The sequence below is a fragment of the Rhipicephalus microplus genome, chromosome 3, assembly GCF_043290135.1.
Source record: "Rhipicephalus microplus isolate Deutch F79 chromosome 3, USDA_Rmic, whole genome shotgun sequence".
In the NCBI taxonomy this organism is placed as follows: Eukaryota; Metazoa; Arthropoda; class Arachnida; order Ixodida; family Ixodidae; genus Rhipicephalus; species Rhipicephalus microplus.
The window spans coordinates 263,838,861-263,855,100 of NC_134702.1; the positions used below are offsets into that span (position 1 = coordinate 263,838,861).

The 16,240-nt window shown below is 45.3% G+C and overlaps 1 protein-coding gene across 3 annotated transcripts in view; it reads left to right on the top strand.

Annotated features, from left to right (window-relative positions):
* Positions 1 to 15,162, top strand: part of Aatf (Apoptosis antagonizing transcription factor) — a 119,219-nt gene extending 104,057 nt beyond the window's left edge. For all 3 annotated transcript variants that reach the window (XM_037419789.2, XM_037419773.2, XM_037419781.2), the window contains 3 exons: positions 320 to 400; positions 7,449 to 7,520; positions 15,079 to 15,162. In XM_037419789.2, coding sequence (XP_037275686.2) covers positions 320 to 400; positions 7,449 to 7,520; positions 15,079 to 15,124 — 199 coding nt within the window. In that variant the 3' untranslated portion in view covers positions 15,125 to 15,162. The remainder of the gene's footprint in view (positions 1 to 319; positions 401 to 7,448; positions 7,521 to 15,078) is intronic.
* Positions 15,163 to 16,240: the final 1,078 nt, after the last annotated feature.

Sequence of the window (16,240 nt, forward strand, 5' to 3'; positions counted from 1 at the left end):
CAAGCCTTCTGTACACTCTGCGTGTGCCTCTTGACGCGCACGGGTTAGTTACTTCTGTCAGTTGGTTCAGTGCTGAAGAGAAAAAAAAAGGGGGCACACATCCATGTGCGTGCTTGCAGAGGAGCGCTTTCCCTCTTACAGCATGGTTGCTGGGAGAGCAAGAATCTCTATATTCTCCACAGCATATTTGCTTAAAGACGCACTTGCTGTTGTGCTTTTTTAAAGCCTATAATAAACTTTGCATCGCTGCACAACTGAACACTGTGTGGATAAAAGAGTGTGATGCTCGTACTGATTATTGGCAATTTTTACGTCACAGGCAGTGGCTGGAGATTCAGAAGCTTCGGAAGAAGGTGAAGCGAAAAGTGGACACACGGGCCAGCAAAGGCCGCAAGATTCGGTGAGCAACTTCTTCAGCTCGTCAGTCTTTCTGAGTGCCATAATTGGGTGAAGTTCACGTTATAGGTACAGATAAATTGAGCTGACAAAACACTGCTTTTTGTTTGCTCTCTCATTCCTGTCGACTCTATATCCAGGGCTGCAACAGCTGCGTCAATTGCGCCAATTTGATACGATTCCCCTTCGTTGCGCCGAGCTGTGCTAAAACCATGAATATTGCTGAAATTGCGCCACGCTGGGTCAAAATGCCCGACCAGCCTCAAAATAATGTCACGTGCATTAATTTTAGTGAGAAATGTAGTCCACATTGTCCACCTGCTCATGCATCATCAATCAAACCTAGCAGCAGGCCCTAACCTTAAAACACGGTGTAAGTTATAGTATACTCAATAGGTGAGGGCACTCGCGAATCGCAATCGACCATATAAAGTATTAGGTGAAGTAACAACGCGTTAGGCCCATCTATCCGCGGACCCGACGATGCACTCATCGATCCGCGGACCATAGCGGATACCTATCGACGGGTCAACGAAACATCAAGCAAAAAAAAGCATTGCCACAGCCACCAACGATTCACGAGAAATATGAATTTTCTAGTCAGCAAATGTGGGCATACCACATTTTTCGCTTGCGAACTAGGTCGACATTTTATGAACACCGTCATTGCCAGCCACCACGTTTGCTGCCATAGCAACGACATATAAATTATTTTTCTGGCTTGATGTTGCGTCGCCCCGGTGATAGATATCCGTCGCCGGTCCAACGGGCACGTGCCATTGTTACTTAACCTGGTCGAACGCGTCTAGCAAGCAAGCCGAAAAGTTGGGCCATAGGGTCTTCTTGAAGGGAATTTGATGGGATGCGAAGCAGCAGTGGTGTGCACGGCGTTGCCTTTGTTGAAACGGACGTCGACACAAGTGCTGGAAAAACGATCTGAAGTGAAACTCGGTGTAGCGTCTGCTAGAGTAAACGTTTGTTCGAAAAGGAAAGACGCGAGGTGGTTTGGGTTTCGTGTAAGTTTCATCGCAGATGAAGACTGTTTGCTCGATCTGTTCTCGAACGTTGTGAGCGGTGGAGACGGAGAAGCGAGAGAGATGACACGCGGTGAGCGGCGACAGGCTAGGGAGAGAGTGACATTAACGTGTGCGCACTGCGAAGGAAGGCGTGACCTACTTGGCAACGCCTCAACACCTGCAGCCAGGGGAGCGCGGTGTGGACGAGGGACAGCATTGCACGGGCTAGTCAAAGAGCTGCTTCGCATCTAAAAAAAGGGGAGGGGGTAGCGGTTCGAAAATTTCTTGGCCTTGTTCTAACTCACGCAAAACGCTGCTTAAGCAACCTTCGCCGCAGCACACTGGTGTCTTCAAAAAATTGTCTTGTGATTTGGAAGAGGCTGTTAGCGCTAGTCGCGCAATATAGCACATTTTGTTAAACTACTCATGCATGTATGTGCCGCGTAATTGTGAGCACTAGTGTGGCGTCTAAACGAGTGGCTGGCATTTATTTGGAGCAGCGAATGACACTTCTGCTAAGAAAATAAAACCTTATGCGCCAGTTTTGCTCTTACCGTCCCTACTCTTCGGTGCTGCTCCGAATCAGGTCTTTCATAAGAAAAATTTGGTCCCGTAACCTGCTGCAAATTTGGATTTTAGTGCTCCAAAAGTAGCATTTTGCTGCTACGAAAATTGCTCTAAATTCTATTTTGGCTGTTGCACCCTTGCATTGCTCACTATGTGCCTTTAATAAACACGCTTGCTTTCGTCGAGGTAGTAGCACACACTCAGAAGTCAGTTTCCGTGCACAAGATCAATTTCATGTTGTTTACTTGTGCAGCGAAGCTTAGTCTGCCCTGTACTGTCATCTCTGTGGTCATCATGATAGTAGTAGTAGTAGTAGTAGTAGTAGTAGTAGTAGTAGTAGTAGTAGTAGTAGTAGTAATGTGGGCATCAATTATACTAATCTTTATTTGTGCATTGTCATCATCATCGTGTGTTGATCATGCATCCTTATCATTTTCGTGTATGAGCATCATCATTTTTGTTTCATCGTAGCAGTACGCTACCGGGTCCTCGGGCCTAATAAAAGGTCATCTAAACCAAGACCTCATCGTAGTAGTAGTAGTAGTAGTAGTAGTAGTAGTAGTAGTAGTAGTAGTAGTAGTAGTAGTAGTAGTAGTAGTAGTAGTAGTAGTGCTTTCGTCGAGGTAGTAGCGCACACTCAGAAGTCAGTTTCCGTGCACAAGATCAATTTCATGTTGTTTACTTGTGCGGCGAAGCTTAGTCTGCCCTGTACTGTCATCTCTGTGGTCATCATGATAGTAGTAGTAGTAGTAGTAGTAGTAGTAGTAGTAGTAGTAGTAGTAGTAGTAGTAATGTGGGCATCAATTATACTAATCTTCATTTGTGCATTGTCATCATCATCGTGTGTTGATCATGCATCCTCATCATTTTCGTGTATGAGCATCATCATTCTTGTTTCATCGTAGCAGTACGCTACCGGGTCCTCGGGCCTAATAAAAGGTCATCCAAACCAAGACCTCATCGTAGTAGTAGTAGTAGTGGTAGGAGTAGTAGTAGAGGCGGCACTGCTACCACCTATAAGGCAGCGGTGGAGCCACCATGGCGTGGAGCCATCAACAATGAAGCCACCATGGCGAAGCTGTTAAGGCACAGAGAAGCCTCGCTAGTCGCAAACAGAAATTGTCACCGTCGTAAACGCACTGCCTTCTCCGTCATTTATGTTCCCGGAACCAGTGTGAAGACCTCATCATAGTAGTAGTAGTAGTAGTAGTAGTAGTAGTAGTAGTAGTAGTAGTAGTAGTAGTAATAGTAGTAGTAGTAGTAGTAGTAGTAGTAGTAGTAGTAGTAGTAGAGGCGGCACTGCTACCACCACTAAGGCAACGGTGGAGCCACCATGGCGTGGAGCCATCAACGGTGGAGCCACGATGGTGAAGCTTTTAAAGCTCAGAGAAGCCTCGCTAGTTGCAAACAGAAATTGTCACCGTCGTAAACGCACTGCCTTCTCCGTCATTTATGTTCCTGGAACCTGTGTGCAGATTTGTCTGGCATGGGATGCACCAGCGCTGACGGGTGAGAGAATGAGTTCAGAGAGAGACAAAATTCGTGGCGAAAACATCTCTCGGGACTGTGGAAATTGAATAGCCATAATCTGAAGGGGAGCATGGCAACCACTTGCTTGTCCGGGTACACTAGCAGAGCGTAGCATAACACAATAAGTTAACAGCCGTGACCACGTCTGTGTAGAGCACGCGAGCAGCCGGTTTTTTGCTCTCTGCGGCGAAACGTGCTGGCAGTATTGGGCTCTGACTTGGTCAGCCTGACAACTAGGCCACGCATGCTCCTGATAGACCACTTCAGAGCCAGAAACTCACCCAAGGTTTTGCCCCACACAGGAAAACCGGCTGCTCGCGCGTTCTGTACAGACGTGGCCGCGGCTGTACAATACTTGTACAGTATTATAGGAAGGGGTAGGAAAGGGAAGGTAGGGTGGGAATTGAATAAGCCAAAGGGTGGGGAGGAAAGCGAGGATGAGAAAAAGAAACAGCAAAGGAACGTACTTCACTCTTCAAACCACTAGTGTGCAGCATCCGAAATTTTTTCGTATCAATTTCTCATTTTAAGCTTAAGGAACTACAGCACCTAATATTTTATGTAATGTGTAAATAACAGGCAGAATGAATTAACTTTTCATGCACGCAAGTTTCATTATTGAGATGTTGTTTTGCAAAAAATGTAAATTCCCAAAATTTTAAATTACTGGACAAAATCGTACTAAGTCTATATAGACACACTTCTACTTCCTAAGGAAACCAGTATAACAGAAATATATGCGATATAAAAAATGTGCTGCTGTCTAACAGGGCCATCTCTGAAAAATTCAAATTTTCCATTGCACATCACAAAGGTGACTCTGTAAGTCATCTTTCTATTTCATGATTTTTTAACCATTTCACATCTGTCACTATGTGCGCTGAACAGAAAGAACCTTGCACAGTTCTGATCAAATAAGGAGTCTGAGTTTTTTGTTAATAAAGTTGTTATAAAAGCACCTGCACTGCGTGAACCTCTCTTGTGTCCTTGTGATTATGTCATGCTGCTTAAGCATGAACCATTTCCAACTAGGCTAAATGGCTGTGCTGCAAAAATTTTTGGTTTCAATAATGCTTCCTGTACAACAATTATACTGTGAGCACTAATGAGTGTGTCATGCAGCAAAGCAGTTTCTTTGTGCGAAACATATCTTAACATTGCATGTCTAGCACTCAAGTCTTTTCTGCTTAGTTCACTTGGTGCACTTGCATTTCATACATTATCTAGAAGTTTCATATATACATCTCATTAACATGCATCTTGTAATAAAACACATGCGTGAAAAGTCATTCATTCCTAATTCACAATAGTAGCACAAATTAGCACACTGATGGCAACAGATCAAGGCAGCGCATAGTGCTAACTAAAAATTTAAGTTTATTGCATGTGATCGCATATAAATACATTTGACACTGCACGAAGGCAAGAGTGAGGAGAAGGTAAGGAGAAGGGGCACACAAGGCAATCGACACAACGAATCAAACAGGTGGCTAACGTGACAAAAATACCACTTACTTTTTTGATGGAACAGATTCAAGGGCAACTTATATCGTCTCTCTGTCTAAACTTTGCCGCTTCAAGAGTTGGTCTAGTGTAACAAGGTCACAGCAGAGCTAGTTGCTATAGTTCCTTATTATTTAAAGCAGCGCGAACAACAGGACAATAAGTAGCATTGCAAGTGTCTACGTCTTGTCCTGTCGTTTGCACTGCTTTTAATATGAAACCATACCAACCTGGCCAGCTGTCGACCTTGTTACGATATATTTCTTGTACATTAGGCTCTCTTTAGTGTGCTAAGCGTGTAAGTGTCTACTACTTGTCCCGGAAGAAAGAAGTATAAATTTAAAGGCTTGTTTTTCTTTGTCAGGCACAGTAATAATGAGAGTTAAAAGACAGTGATGCCAAGAGAAGTATAGGGATGTTATTAGAAGCAATTCTAATGTGAAAAAAAAAAAGTGGATGAAAAGATAACTTGCCATGGGCATGGACCGAGCCTACGACCTTCGAACAATGTGTCCGATGCTCTACCAACTGAGCTACCATGGCCGCTATCCCCCCATCATCCGCATTGTATGGTACATATTGCCGCGTGCATAGCTGCATTTAGCGGCGAAATAGCGACGACAACGAAGAACGTGGATTTGCTCGAGAGGCGCAGCGCAGCAGAGTGAAGAGGACGACAATCTTAGCGGCCTTCTCTGAGAGCGTCTCTACAAGTCCCACTGTCCGTGTTTTTAAATAAACCCCCTGTCATTTATAACCCGCGACACTGGTGGAGGTGCTGGGTACTACCACCTCATTATCAGCACCCCTGTGAGAAGCCCCGAGTCCAGCCCTACGAGACAGCCACGCGTGGAGACGCCTGTGCACCGCTCAAGCCGTCGCCTTCAAGGTCTTGAACCAGAATTTGGCTTTTTAAAGGGAGCAACACTTCCGACAACCACCCCTACTCAAGAAATGACAAGGAGTCCTGCACAGGTGACGGTCCAGAATATGCGCATTCCTGAACCATTTCATGGCCGGCCGAACGAAGATGCACAAGACTGGCTTGAGCAGTTCGAACGGGTAGCTAAATCGAACTACTGGAGCCTCGAGGGAAAGCTCTTCCACGTATACTTCGCCCTTGAAGACGGCGCGAAGACGTGGTTTATAAACCGGGAGGCAACATTGACGACATGGGAGGAGTTTTGTCGTCGGTTTCTTGACACCTTCGGTAACGCGGACCGACGCGAAAACGCACAACGCCTTCTTGAAGGACGCACCCAACAGCTTCATGAAAGCGTCGCCATGTTTGCTGAGGATATGGTGCGCTTGTGCCACCGCGCGGACCCCAATATGCCCGAGGCTCGAAAGCTAACCCATCTCATGAGGGGCGTCAAAGAGCAGCTATTTGTTGGTCTTGTGCGCAATCCGCCGACAACAGTGGACGAGTTCACCAGGGAGGCCACCGCAATAGAGCGTGCACTACAGCAACGGTACCGACAGTCTGATCGCCCGGCCACTGGCGCAGCTGCAGGCGCCGCCGCACTTACCGCAAACTACGAGTTTGCTCTACGCCTCCTGATTACACAGATCGTGCGTGAGGAGATCGCGAAGGAGAACGCAAAATACACATTGCAGTCATAGGCACTCCCGCAGCAGGAGTCCACGGTAGCCTCCGTCGCTGAAATCGTTCGCCATGAACTTCGACAAGCGTTTGCCTCTCCTCAGCAATATTCCGCTCCACCGCACCGTCCAAGCTCGTGTACCTATGCAGACGCTGTGCGTCGTCCATTGGCTCCAGAAGTGTCGTACCAGCCGAACGAATGCAGCTATGCACGCGGCAATATGTTGATTTAACTGTGGGAGCATCTGCCAGCACCACCAGTAGCCATGATGGCGAATCTGGAACACTCCTTCTGTGCCTGTTTGGCGTCACAAAGCATGTGATCTTATTACTAGCTGGCAGCTGATCAATTATCCCTCACATACCACCTGAAGGCACCAAGTCTGCCAGAGCGAGACTCTCGCTATGAATGAAGGAAAGAAGTGTATGTTTAAGGGCTCGTATTTCTTTGTTAGACACAGTATTAATGAGAGCTAACAGACATTGATGCCAAAAGAAGTACAGGGGCTGTTAGTATTAGAAGAAATGGTAATGTAACTGTGAAAAAAAAGCACAGAAGCTGAAGCCATCTCACTAATTGACCGAACTACTAGTTTGAAACATCATTCTGGCTACAGAAAATAAAAATAAATGGATGTCAACAATATGTGTGCATCACAGTACAGGTGTTACTGAGAAGGCGTCCACTGTCATAACAGGTTGTCGTTGCTGCAAATGCATTCAGAGCATTTGTTGAGGTCTACTGGTGCGAGTTACGATGCATAAGTTTTTTTGTGCACAATAGCGCTACTCTTACTTTGCTCTTTATAATAATTTGATTCACACACTTTCAGGTATGATGTCATTCCAAAGCTCGTCAACTTCATGGCACCTCTAGATAGATCAACATATTCTGAAGAGGCCAGGTGAGGAATACTCCCGCCATCCTGCTCAAAGAGCGAGTATATGGTATTCTAAATTGAGGGAGGAATCATCAATAGTTTATTAACCCTTTACTGCCACATGTCGCGAATTCGCAACATACTGCAAAACTTCGAGCAAGTAATTCACGAAATGCGTGCCACTTTTGATGCCAACTGTTAAGTACTCTCGAGGCTTGTAGCTTTCAGCATGAAAAATCAAGCACTGTTTCATCTAAGGAATTTTAAGCTACAACCAATTATTTTGGAGCTGATGGCGAAGAGTGCAAAGTGCGTGCAACAGCTCTCACCTCTTAGTTTTTTCTCGCCTTGGTGATGTAACTTATATCTTCAATAATTTTGTGTATTTGGTGTGCATGCACTCAAGAGGTGGCACAGATGTTACGTAGTTCTGCAGTACGTTTTTTGTTTGCAAGGTCCTCGCTTCTGTGGCTTATTGAAAATTCGCGACGTACACGAAAGTGCGCATTAAAATTGCATTTTTCAAAGTTTGTTGGAAAAGTGTCTGACCTTTAGTGGAAGAAAAAAAACTTTAATAATTGGAGCGATGGAAATCTAATCCCCTTTTAAGTAGTCCCCTTGGGACTCCAAACACTTGTGGTGCTGCTATTGTTGGAAGCATTCTGAGAAGGCCTCTTTCGAAATGAGCTTAGCTCAGCTGTCGTTGCGGCCATAATGTGCTTCTTTGTCTGAAATCGCCATCTTTTAATGTCCTCCCGAGCTTGGGAAACAGCGAGAAGTTGCAGGGGGCCATATCAAAGGACTAAGAAGCCTGTTGAACAACAGGAGTCTGACTTTTTGCCAAAAAAAGTATGAACTAAGTGTGAGAAAAGCGCAACAGCTTTGTCGTGATGGATGCTCCAGTTTTCTGTTGACCACAACTCGGGTCTCTTGCGCCACACAGCATCACGTGGGCAACGGAGGACATCGCTGTAGTACTCCTTAATGATTTTTTGATCCTGTGGTGCACACTCGTGGTGTACCACTCCGTGTGGGGGAGCACATGCGCCCAGTGACCCTTGGCCTTTTACGGCAGCCCGGCAGCCTCATTCTGAGGACATGTCTGTCCCTTCGAGAAACGAGTCAATGAAGCCTCTTGCGAAGGGACGAGTCACCTCGCGGCCGGCCCGTCCCATTCCCTTTTCCTGGCTCAAGGAACGGGTTTCCCCTCTTTTAGCGAAGGAACGAACTCTCGTCAGGGAGAGGGAAACTGGAACGGTAGAGAAAACTGGCGTGCCAACGGCCGGGCGCTCTTTCTTGCACTGAGCCAAGGAAGACGACGACTCGGGTGTAAGGGTCTACCCTTTGTTGTGTGAAGTCCCTCTACATGACATTTACTCATTATTGCTACCGTAGCAATAAAGTGCTGTTTTGTTGACCTTGCCTGTTGCCTTAAGGCTAGTGCACATTGGCGACTAGCAGCGATTGCGCGACCATTTGCGACTGGCGACCAAAAAGCGGCTGATGTTCACACCGACAGAGGCTGCATGCGAGCGACCGGAAGTCACAATAGCGGAGAGTCACGTCCGGATCTTGTTATCGGCGAGAACTCTGGAGACCGGCGCCGATCAGCTGATCGCCGCCAGCTGAGTGAGCGGAGCAAACTGAGCGTGCCTCATTTCTTGTTTTTATCCGTTCTCGCTAGCGCAATGAAAAACAAACAACAAAAATTGAGCATCGCTTATTGGTTCCAGCAGCTTTGTGACCGCAGTCGCGCGACTGAAAAATTGGTCAGGAAGCAACTAGCCAAAGCAGTCGCTTTGCGACCGTTCGCGACAATTTGCGACCAGTCACAAATGGTCGCGCAACCCCTGCTAAACGCCGGTGTGCACCAGCCTTTATTCACCCGAACCCGTGTAGTTGTGATGACTCGCGCTACAAAAAGGAAACGTTAATCGTGCACGGTACAATTGTGTTCAGCTGAAAGATTAGCAAGGCTTCTGTGTCAGCCGTACATAGGACGGACCCCCTACAACCGCGGGAGTCAAGGAAAGCACTCAGCATCACGTTGACGTTGCTGCGCACTTGGTGGGTCTTCCACTGCGATGACTGTGATTTGGTTTCTGGGTAGTACCCGTACACTCAAGACTCATCAGCAGTGATAACGGTGTTCATGAAGCTGGGGTTACTGCTTGTGAAATCCAGCATGTCCTGTGAGACTTCAACTCAATGTTGCTTTTGCTCTACTGTGAGCAGTTTGGACACTAATTAGGCTGCATTTCTTCATGGCGAAAGCTTCAGTCATAATGGAGTGTGCAGAGAAAGTGCTAATGCCGTCCTTGCACACATAATATCCCTAATAGTCACACGACACTCATGCATCACCACAGTGTTGCCTCCGGCAATGACCTGGTCATTTAGGCATGTTAATGGCCGACCGGAGCGTGGTTCGCTTTTCATAGATGTGGAGCCATATTTAGACCGGTTTACCACTCCTTTATCAGTGTGTGGCTCATAGCGTTGTCACCGAAAACTGTCTTAATCTTCCCCATGGTTTCCACTTGGCCCTGTTTCTGACAAAATTTGATGCAGTAGCACTGCTCCAGTCTCTTCATCATTTTCCTTGCAATGAAAAACCGACGAAAGCACTGCGCACTACCTCACTCAAACCCTGCGTCCTAGCGACTGACGCTATTGGCAGGGAGGGAAAAATTCACGCATGCGCACGAAGGTCCAAGGTCGGCTGATGCAAGCGCGTTTGTTTCAAATCCATCAGGTGCTTGCGAAAAAATAATAATAATAAGGTCCAATAATTTTCTAACAGGCCTCGTAGATATTTTATCAGCGAAATTATTTAAAGGTTGCTATTCAAAGCTGGAATATGAAAACAATTTTTTTCAGCAGTTTCATAATTTAAGCAATAAAGGGTTAATGGCAAATGAAATGAAGGATGTAGTCTAATTAATTGAATGTTTGCCATTGGCAGCTTTAATGTATGGTGCCATTACACTGGTCACCTTGCAATATTTTGACCACTATTTATTTCTGTTTAGGTTTTATGTCGATTCACAGACTTACATTAAATACTTAGGCAAACTTATGCTAAGGTTAGTGAAGATACATTGTATTTCATTAGGGAGAAATTTCTCAACATATGCTGCAATTGAGGTTAGCATGCTTTAAGAGACTGGTGTCACCAAATTTGCGGTGTGCGCATTCTTTAGTCCTAGGAGGGATGATACTTGCAGGACTATTTGTGTATTGTCGCAAAATAATTTTATGTTGCCTTATTTATGTGGACATCTTTCAGCTTCAGTTTCTGGGTGCCTATTTGGGCAGTGACATAGCAGCGTAGGTTGCTTGGTCATGTGACCTCACAAAGATGTGACACACATCGTGCCGAGTACCGTCTACTCTCGCACACACATCCCACACAAGCACCAGTAAAACAAATGCGCCGACAGTTGCCATGGCTAGCTGCATCAGCTGCGACTGATATAGAAAGCGATGCTTTGCGAGTACGTATGTTGCGGATGTAGTGGAGGTCACTCACGTCATTGCAAATCTCGTGGGATGTCACTACAACTTTTGTTGCCCTTTCTATAGAGATACATCTGTGCTGGACACGCTAGGGTGGCTCTCGATCGGGAGAATTAGCATTTAGGTACAACACTTTGGAATTGAATGATAGTATAGTACTGTAAACATTTTCTGTGTCCAATCCTTTGTGAGGAGTGTCCTTGCATGCAGAGGAAACCCGCAACAAGCGTGCTACAGCCTCGAAATTTAATGGCACCATCTCTGGTATCTCTCTTCACTGTACCTGTCATCTTAGATACCAGATTGAGATGTCATGTGCAAAACAGAATTGGGAGCACAGCAAACTGCATGCTCCACAAAGCTTAAAGCCATGGCTCCTAAAATGCCTTGTCAAAATACCCATTCTTAAGGAGCACTGACTTAAAATTTCAAAGGCAATATAATGAGTGAGATAAGTTTATGCAGAGACATGATCAACTTCATGAAATATCAAGGGCAGATACAGTTAAACCTGGATATAACGAAATCGACGAATTACCCCTCAAACTTTGTCATGACGAAGATTTTGTTATATGCAGGTTTGGTGTAAATATTTAGAAAATAAACACACAAATTAAACAAAAGGGAAACTGAAAACACAGCTCACATAAAGCACCTATTTATCTCTAAAAAATTGCATTAATATTGCAATAGCACTTATATAGACACTCTCGACTGGTTTTTACCATCAGCGACATGTTGCAGAGATCAAATGAGCCGGCCCATCTCTATTGCCTAGAGGGCGCATACAATAACACTCCCTCGCGTGTTAGAACTGCTGTCGAATGCTCAAACAGCACGAGCATGAAAAAGCATGGGAGGGGGGGGGCTCGAGTACTAGCAGTGCACATTGATTTTGAGGGGCATGATCGCTAACGCGTGTGCTATCTCAGGTAGCATCAGTGCGCTTTCAACGCAAAGAGACTGTGTGAGAAGAGCACTACTTCCTGGAGGGGCGGTATTCCTTTACACCAGGGTGTTTCAGGAGTTCTGCGATATCAGATCCAAAAAAGTTCGCTGCCAGCTTTACTTCATTTAACATACATTTTTTACTATCACATTCATTGCATTTCATTCAACGTACCGTTGTGTTGCCAGAGCTAGCCAGCTAATTGCGAAGGCTACAGTCTCACGAACTCGCGGTGCCGGCACAAGACGGCGAAGCGCATGATGAGTCGACCTGAAAAATCCGTCGCCGTCACTGTGGTCTTGGAGAGCTTTCCTGAGCGCCTAATGTGACATCTCCTCGGTAGTGGTCCACAATAAAAAAAATAGAAAAAAGCAAAGTTGAACACTGCTGGGCACCACTCAATGCTGCACGCATAGTGAACCATTCATGTGCGCACTGCCTCGAAAACGAAAAACGAACGAGAGATACTGTGGCAAACTATTTGGTCAAGCGTGCTCCATATGCAGCATGGTCCCACATATGTGATGCTAACTAAAAGCATAACAACGGGAAGTGGAATAGCCTGTGTCATTAAAGTGGCGTTCAGACTTCTGCAGCAATCGAAGAGTGGCACAGTTACTGCAAAAGTACTTTTCTTCTATTTTTTAAAATGCGAATGCATTTCTTAGTCGGGCTATGTCAGGCTTCCAGGGGTGTCCGCGCACCGCCAGGTGTTATCTCTCCACTCTCACTGTCTCCCTCATAGCAACAGCTGCAGACGCGTGCGCTTAACCTTGCCCCTAGCAACTGGAGCAGGTGGAGCGGGCGGAGAGTGAGTGCAGAAGAGGAGCATGCTCTGACGTGTGAGGGCGCTCGCATCACGGGAGCTCAGTAGAGCTCCCGCATGTGTAAAGAGAGTGTAGGAGAGAGTAGGTGCAGTGCTTCGGTGCTCCTTCTCTAGCCGTTCGCTCTCTCTCCCTCCTTGCACCTCACTCTACCATCCACTCGCTCGTATGTATATATAAATTGAATGAAGCACGTGCCTCACTCTCAACCGTTCGCTGTCTGATGAATGTGTAAATAAATGGTTACGGTACAAATCCTCGTCTCGTCATTAATTTATCATCTTAAAGTTACTTCGCTATATACTCTTGGCGCAAGAAATGCATTCGCATTTTCACACGATTCCCTTCAGGGAGGTGTGGCAATTTTTAGATTTGGAGGGAGGGCACATTCGCTTGCAACGGCAAGAACGGCAGCAACGCAGGCTCAAGGAGCACAAACCTATCCACCAGTTTCGCACACACCCTTGCGCAATAACGAGCGCACACTTTCACCTGGGAGTCGCCGGGGCCACGAGCATGCTGTATGCACAGTTGCGGCTTCGCGCTTCATCAGTGGTGGAGCAACCACTGAGAATGCATGCCCGTGCTAAAATAACAAAATCCGGGGCAATATTCCTGCATTGTCCGTGGTGACAATTCATTATATGAAAAATGTCTCCCACTTTTAGTTTGTTACATAGAGGATGGAGTAACGGTGGGGAATAGAAAAACGTTGTCATATAGAGGAATTCATTATACGGTGGTTCATTATAGGCAGGTTTAACTGTATAACTAGAAGTTTCAAAGTGCAGGCCACGCGACTGAGTGAGATACAGAGCCCCTTGCGATGCCGATGTCAACACAGTGTGAATATAAACAAACTCAAGTGGTAAGTTTGTGTTGGCTGATTGCTGGTACGCACCTTGGGGTTTTACTGCCTGCCATTTTTTCCTTCGTAATTAAAAAATATAACTGCACTAAAGACAAGCACCAGAAATGAAGTGGACAGGACGATCGCAGATTAAGAAATGGTTTATTGAAACATGCACCACCATTATGAAACACCCTAAGCGCATGCGCAGTGACAGTCATGACCATGTGACAAGTTACACCAGCCCCAAGACTCCTATCGACTAAAACCTGCTTAGCTATGTATTTTCTTAAGTGGGAACTGTGTCTAAAAATGTCTTTAAGTAAATAATCGTTGCACGTGTGTGCCAACAAAGTTTTTAGCCGTGACAAGTGGGTTGTAAAATTTTTGTGTCAGTGCTTCCTTAATTAGGTTAGGGCAGAAATTTTACTGCGAAATGATCATAGGCATAGATGTTACACTTGCCATAAGTATTGTTGATTTTTGCATTTTCAGGCATTCTTTTTTAAGGCCTTAAAGGGGCCTCATGGTTTTTTGCTGCAATGTGTTGCTGGGGGCTTGTTAGTAATAACGCGGCATATCATTTGCTGTAGTGCCTGACAAATAAAGAACTACAAGCTCCTTGTTACAAACCATGTCTCACTTTCGGTTCGGCAAGCCGCCGGATGCCACCATTACCAACTAGCTTGTGTCATGTTTGGCCAGATCAGCTTACTACTGTGACGCACTTCTGCATGGTCCACATCAAGGAGTCTTGTGAACAGGAAATGGGAAAAGCAGTGTTGCCTGACACAAAACTTTTATTGCATGCGCCAGGGCCATGGACCTGTGAGCAATCGTCAAATAGTAGTCTGCTGGAGCAAACGTGCGAAAGGAAAAATGGTGGCTATGACGACATCATTCAGAGAGAAGAAGGGAGTCTCACAATCGAGGTTGTCAATGCTACGAGGTGCGGCATATAGCATTCGATCGTGTATTTGAACTTCCAAATTCATATAAAATACTTTCCAAGCCATGTTCACTATTTCACAGATAATATAGTATGCATGTTTGCAGGAGTTGACTCCAGAGGCTATGTCACTCACTAAAATTTGTGGTAGTACCCCTTTAAAAATTGTAAATATAGTTCATGTCAACAAAGAATGCTTTGGTTGAAAGATTACTTGTAGTGAGAAATTATGTTTGGTATTGATTGTCAACAAGTGGCTCTGCAAGCTAAAAATGGTTTGAAATGGTTGGGCAAAGCATCAAGTCATGTCCAAAGAAAAGCAAGTTTTGGTCAGTGTTCAGTCGCAATGTTATGACATTGGTAGGGGTGAAATTAGGCCAGACTTGCTGGAAAAAGCAAACTGGTTCGAAAAGTGAGTGGCGTGAAGTGTTATTTTTCGCATGGCTGCAATTAGTGCTTTCGTTTAATGCTGAATGCTGTTATGCTTTCAGGACGGAGCTGTTTTCAAGCTTGTTTGGACAGAAGAAGTATGTGTGATAAGAGGATCGAATAAAGCAATGAAAAAGCACTGCAAAGTTTGTTGTGGCCTGCATGTTGGCTTTTCTGCTTGAAGCTGTGCCCCAGTTTGTGCAGCTGATGCTGCAGGACCGCAGAAGTTGACACGCGGTTCACGACAGTCGTTAAAAAGATGTTTTCTCGTGCTATGCATCACTTGTAGGCACCTGTAGAAGTTTATCACTATGGTTTATCTGCTGAAGTCATGACATTATGAAGAGAGAACATTAGCATGCCATGTGTTGTGGCATCGTTGAACAACGGAATAGCCATGAAAGCAGGTGGTTGTGGAGACATAGTCCTTGAGACAACTGTCAGCATAGTGCACAGGCAGACACAAAACCTTTTTGCTAAGGCATGAAGTGCTGTACCTTATTACAGTAGTATATTAACAGTAGTGGAAGCACATGTGAGAGCCAACCATCAGTTAACTTGCATGGAGAAGAAATGAAATGTTAAGCAGTTATTGTGCAATTCATAAAAATTAACTTATTTTCAACTACAGGGCCCCCTCTTCTAGCGAGGAAGTCTTGAGTGTGTTACAGGTATCCAGAACAAGACTGTTGAGCCCTGAAATTCATGCGATGAATATGGCAGTAAGAAGCGAGTGCTATATGAGACGTTTATCGAAGTGTCGGTGTCCAAATATGCAGGTTTGAGATGGTTGATAGAAACAGCATCTTCCAAGTTATTGATAAGCAGGAAAAAATGTTTTAAAAAATGGGGCATTCGATGACTTCAAACGGGCCATCATGCCATCATTAAAATATGGTTACCTGCCCTCAAGACTCACTAAAGATGACTGCTGGACCTTGCCAGGTTTCGAGAAACTTCTTTGTGCCTAGGCAGTGTAATTTTTGGTGGAGAAAAAATCTGTCCTCCTTCCACGCTTTTGTAAGCACTTGTTGAAGGCGTGGCTGCTTTGCACCAAAGATGGCGCCACACTGTGCCTACCAAACTTGGTATGAACACTCGACTAGAAGAAGCACATATTGGTTGAATGCCTGTGTAGGCAGGGGGTGTAGAAACTAAATTGTGTCTAATAGAACACCAGTGTCACCAAACAGTCAAGCTATCTTTTGATGGAGGGCATCTGGA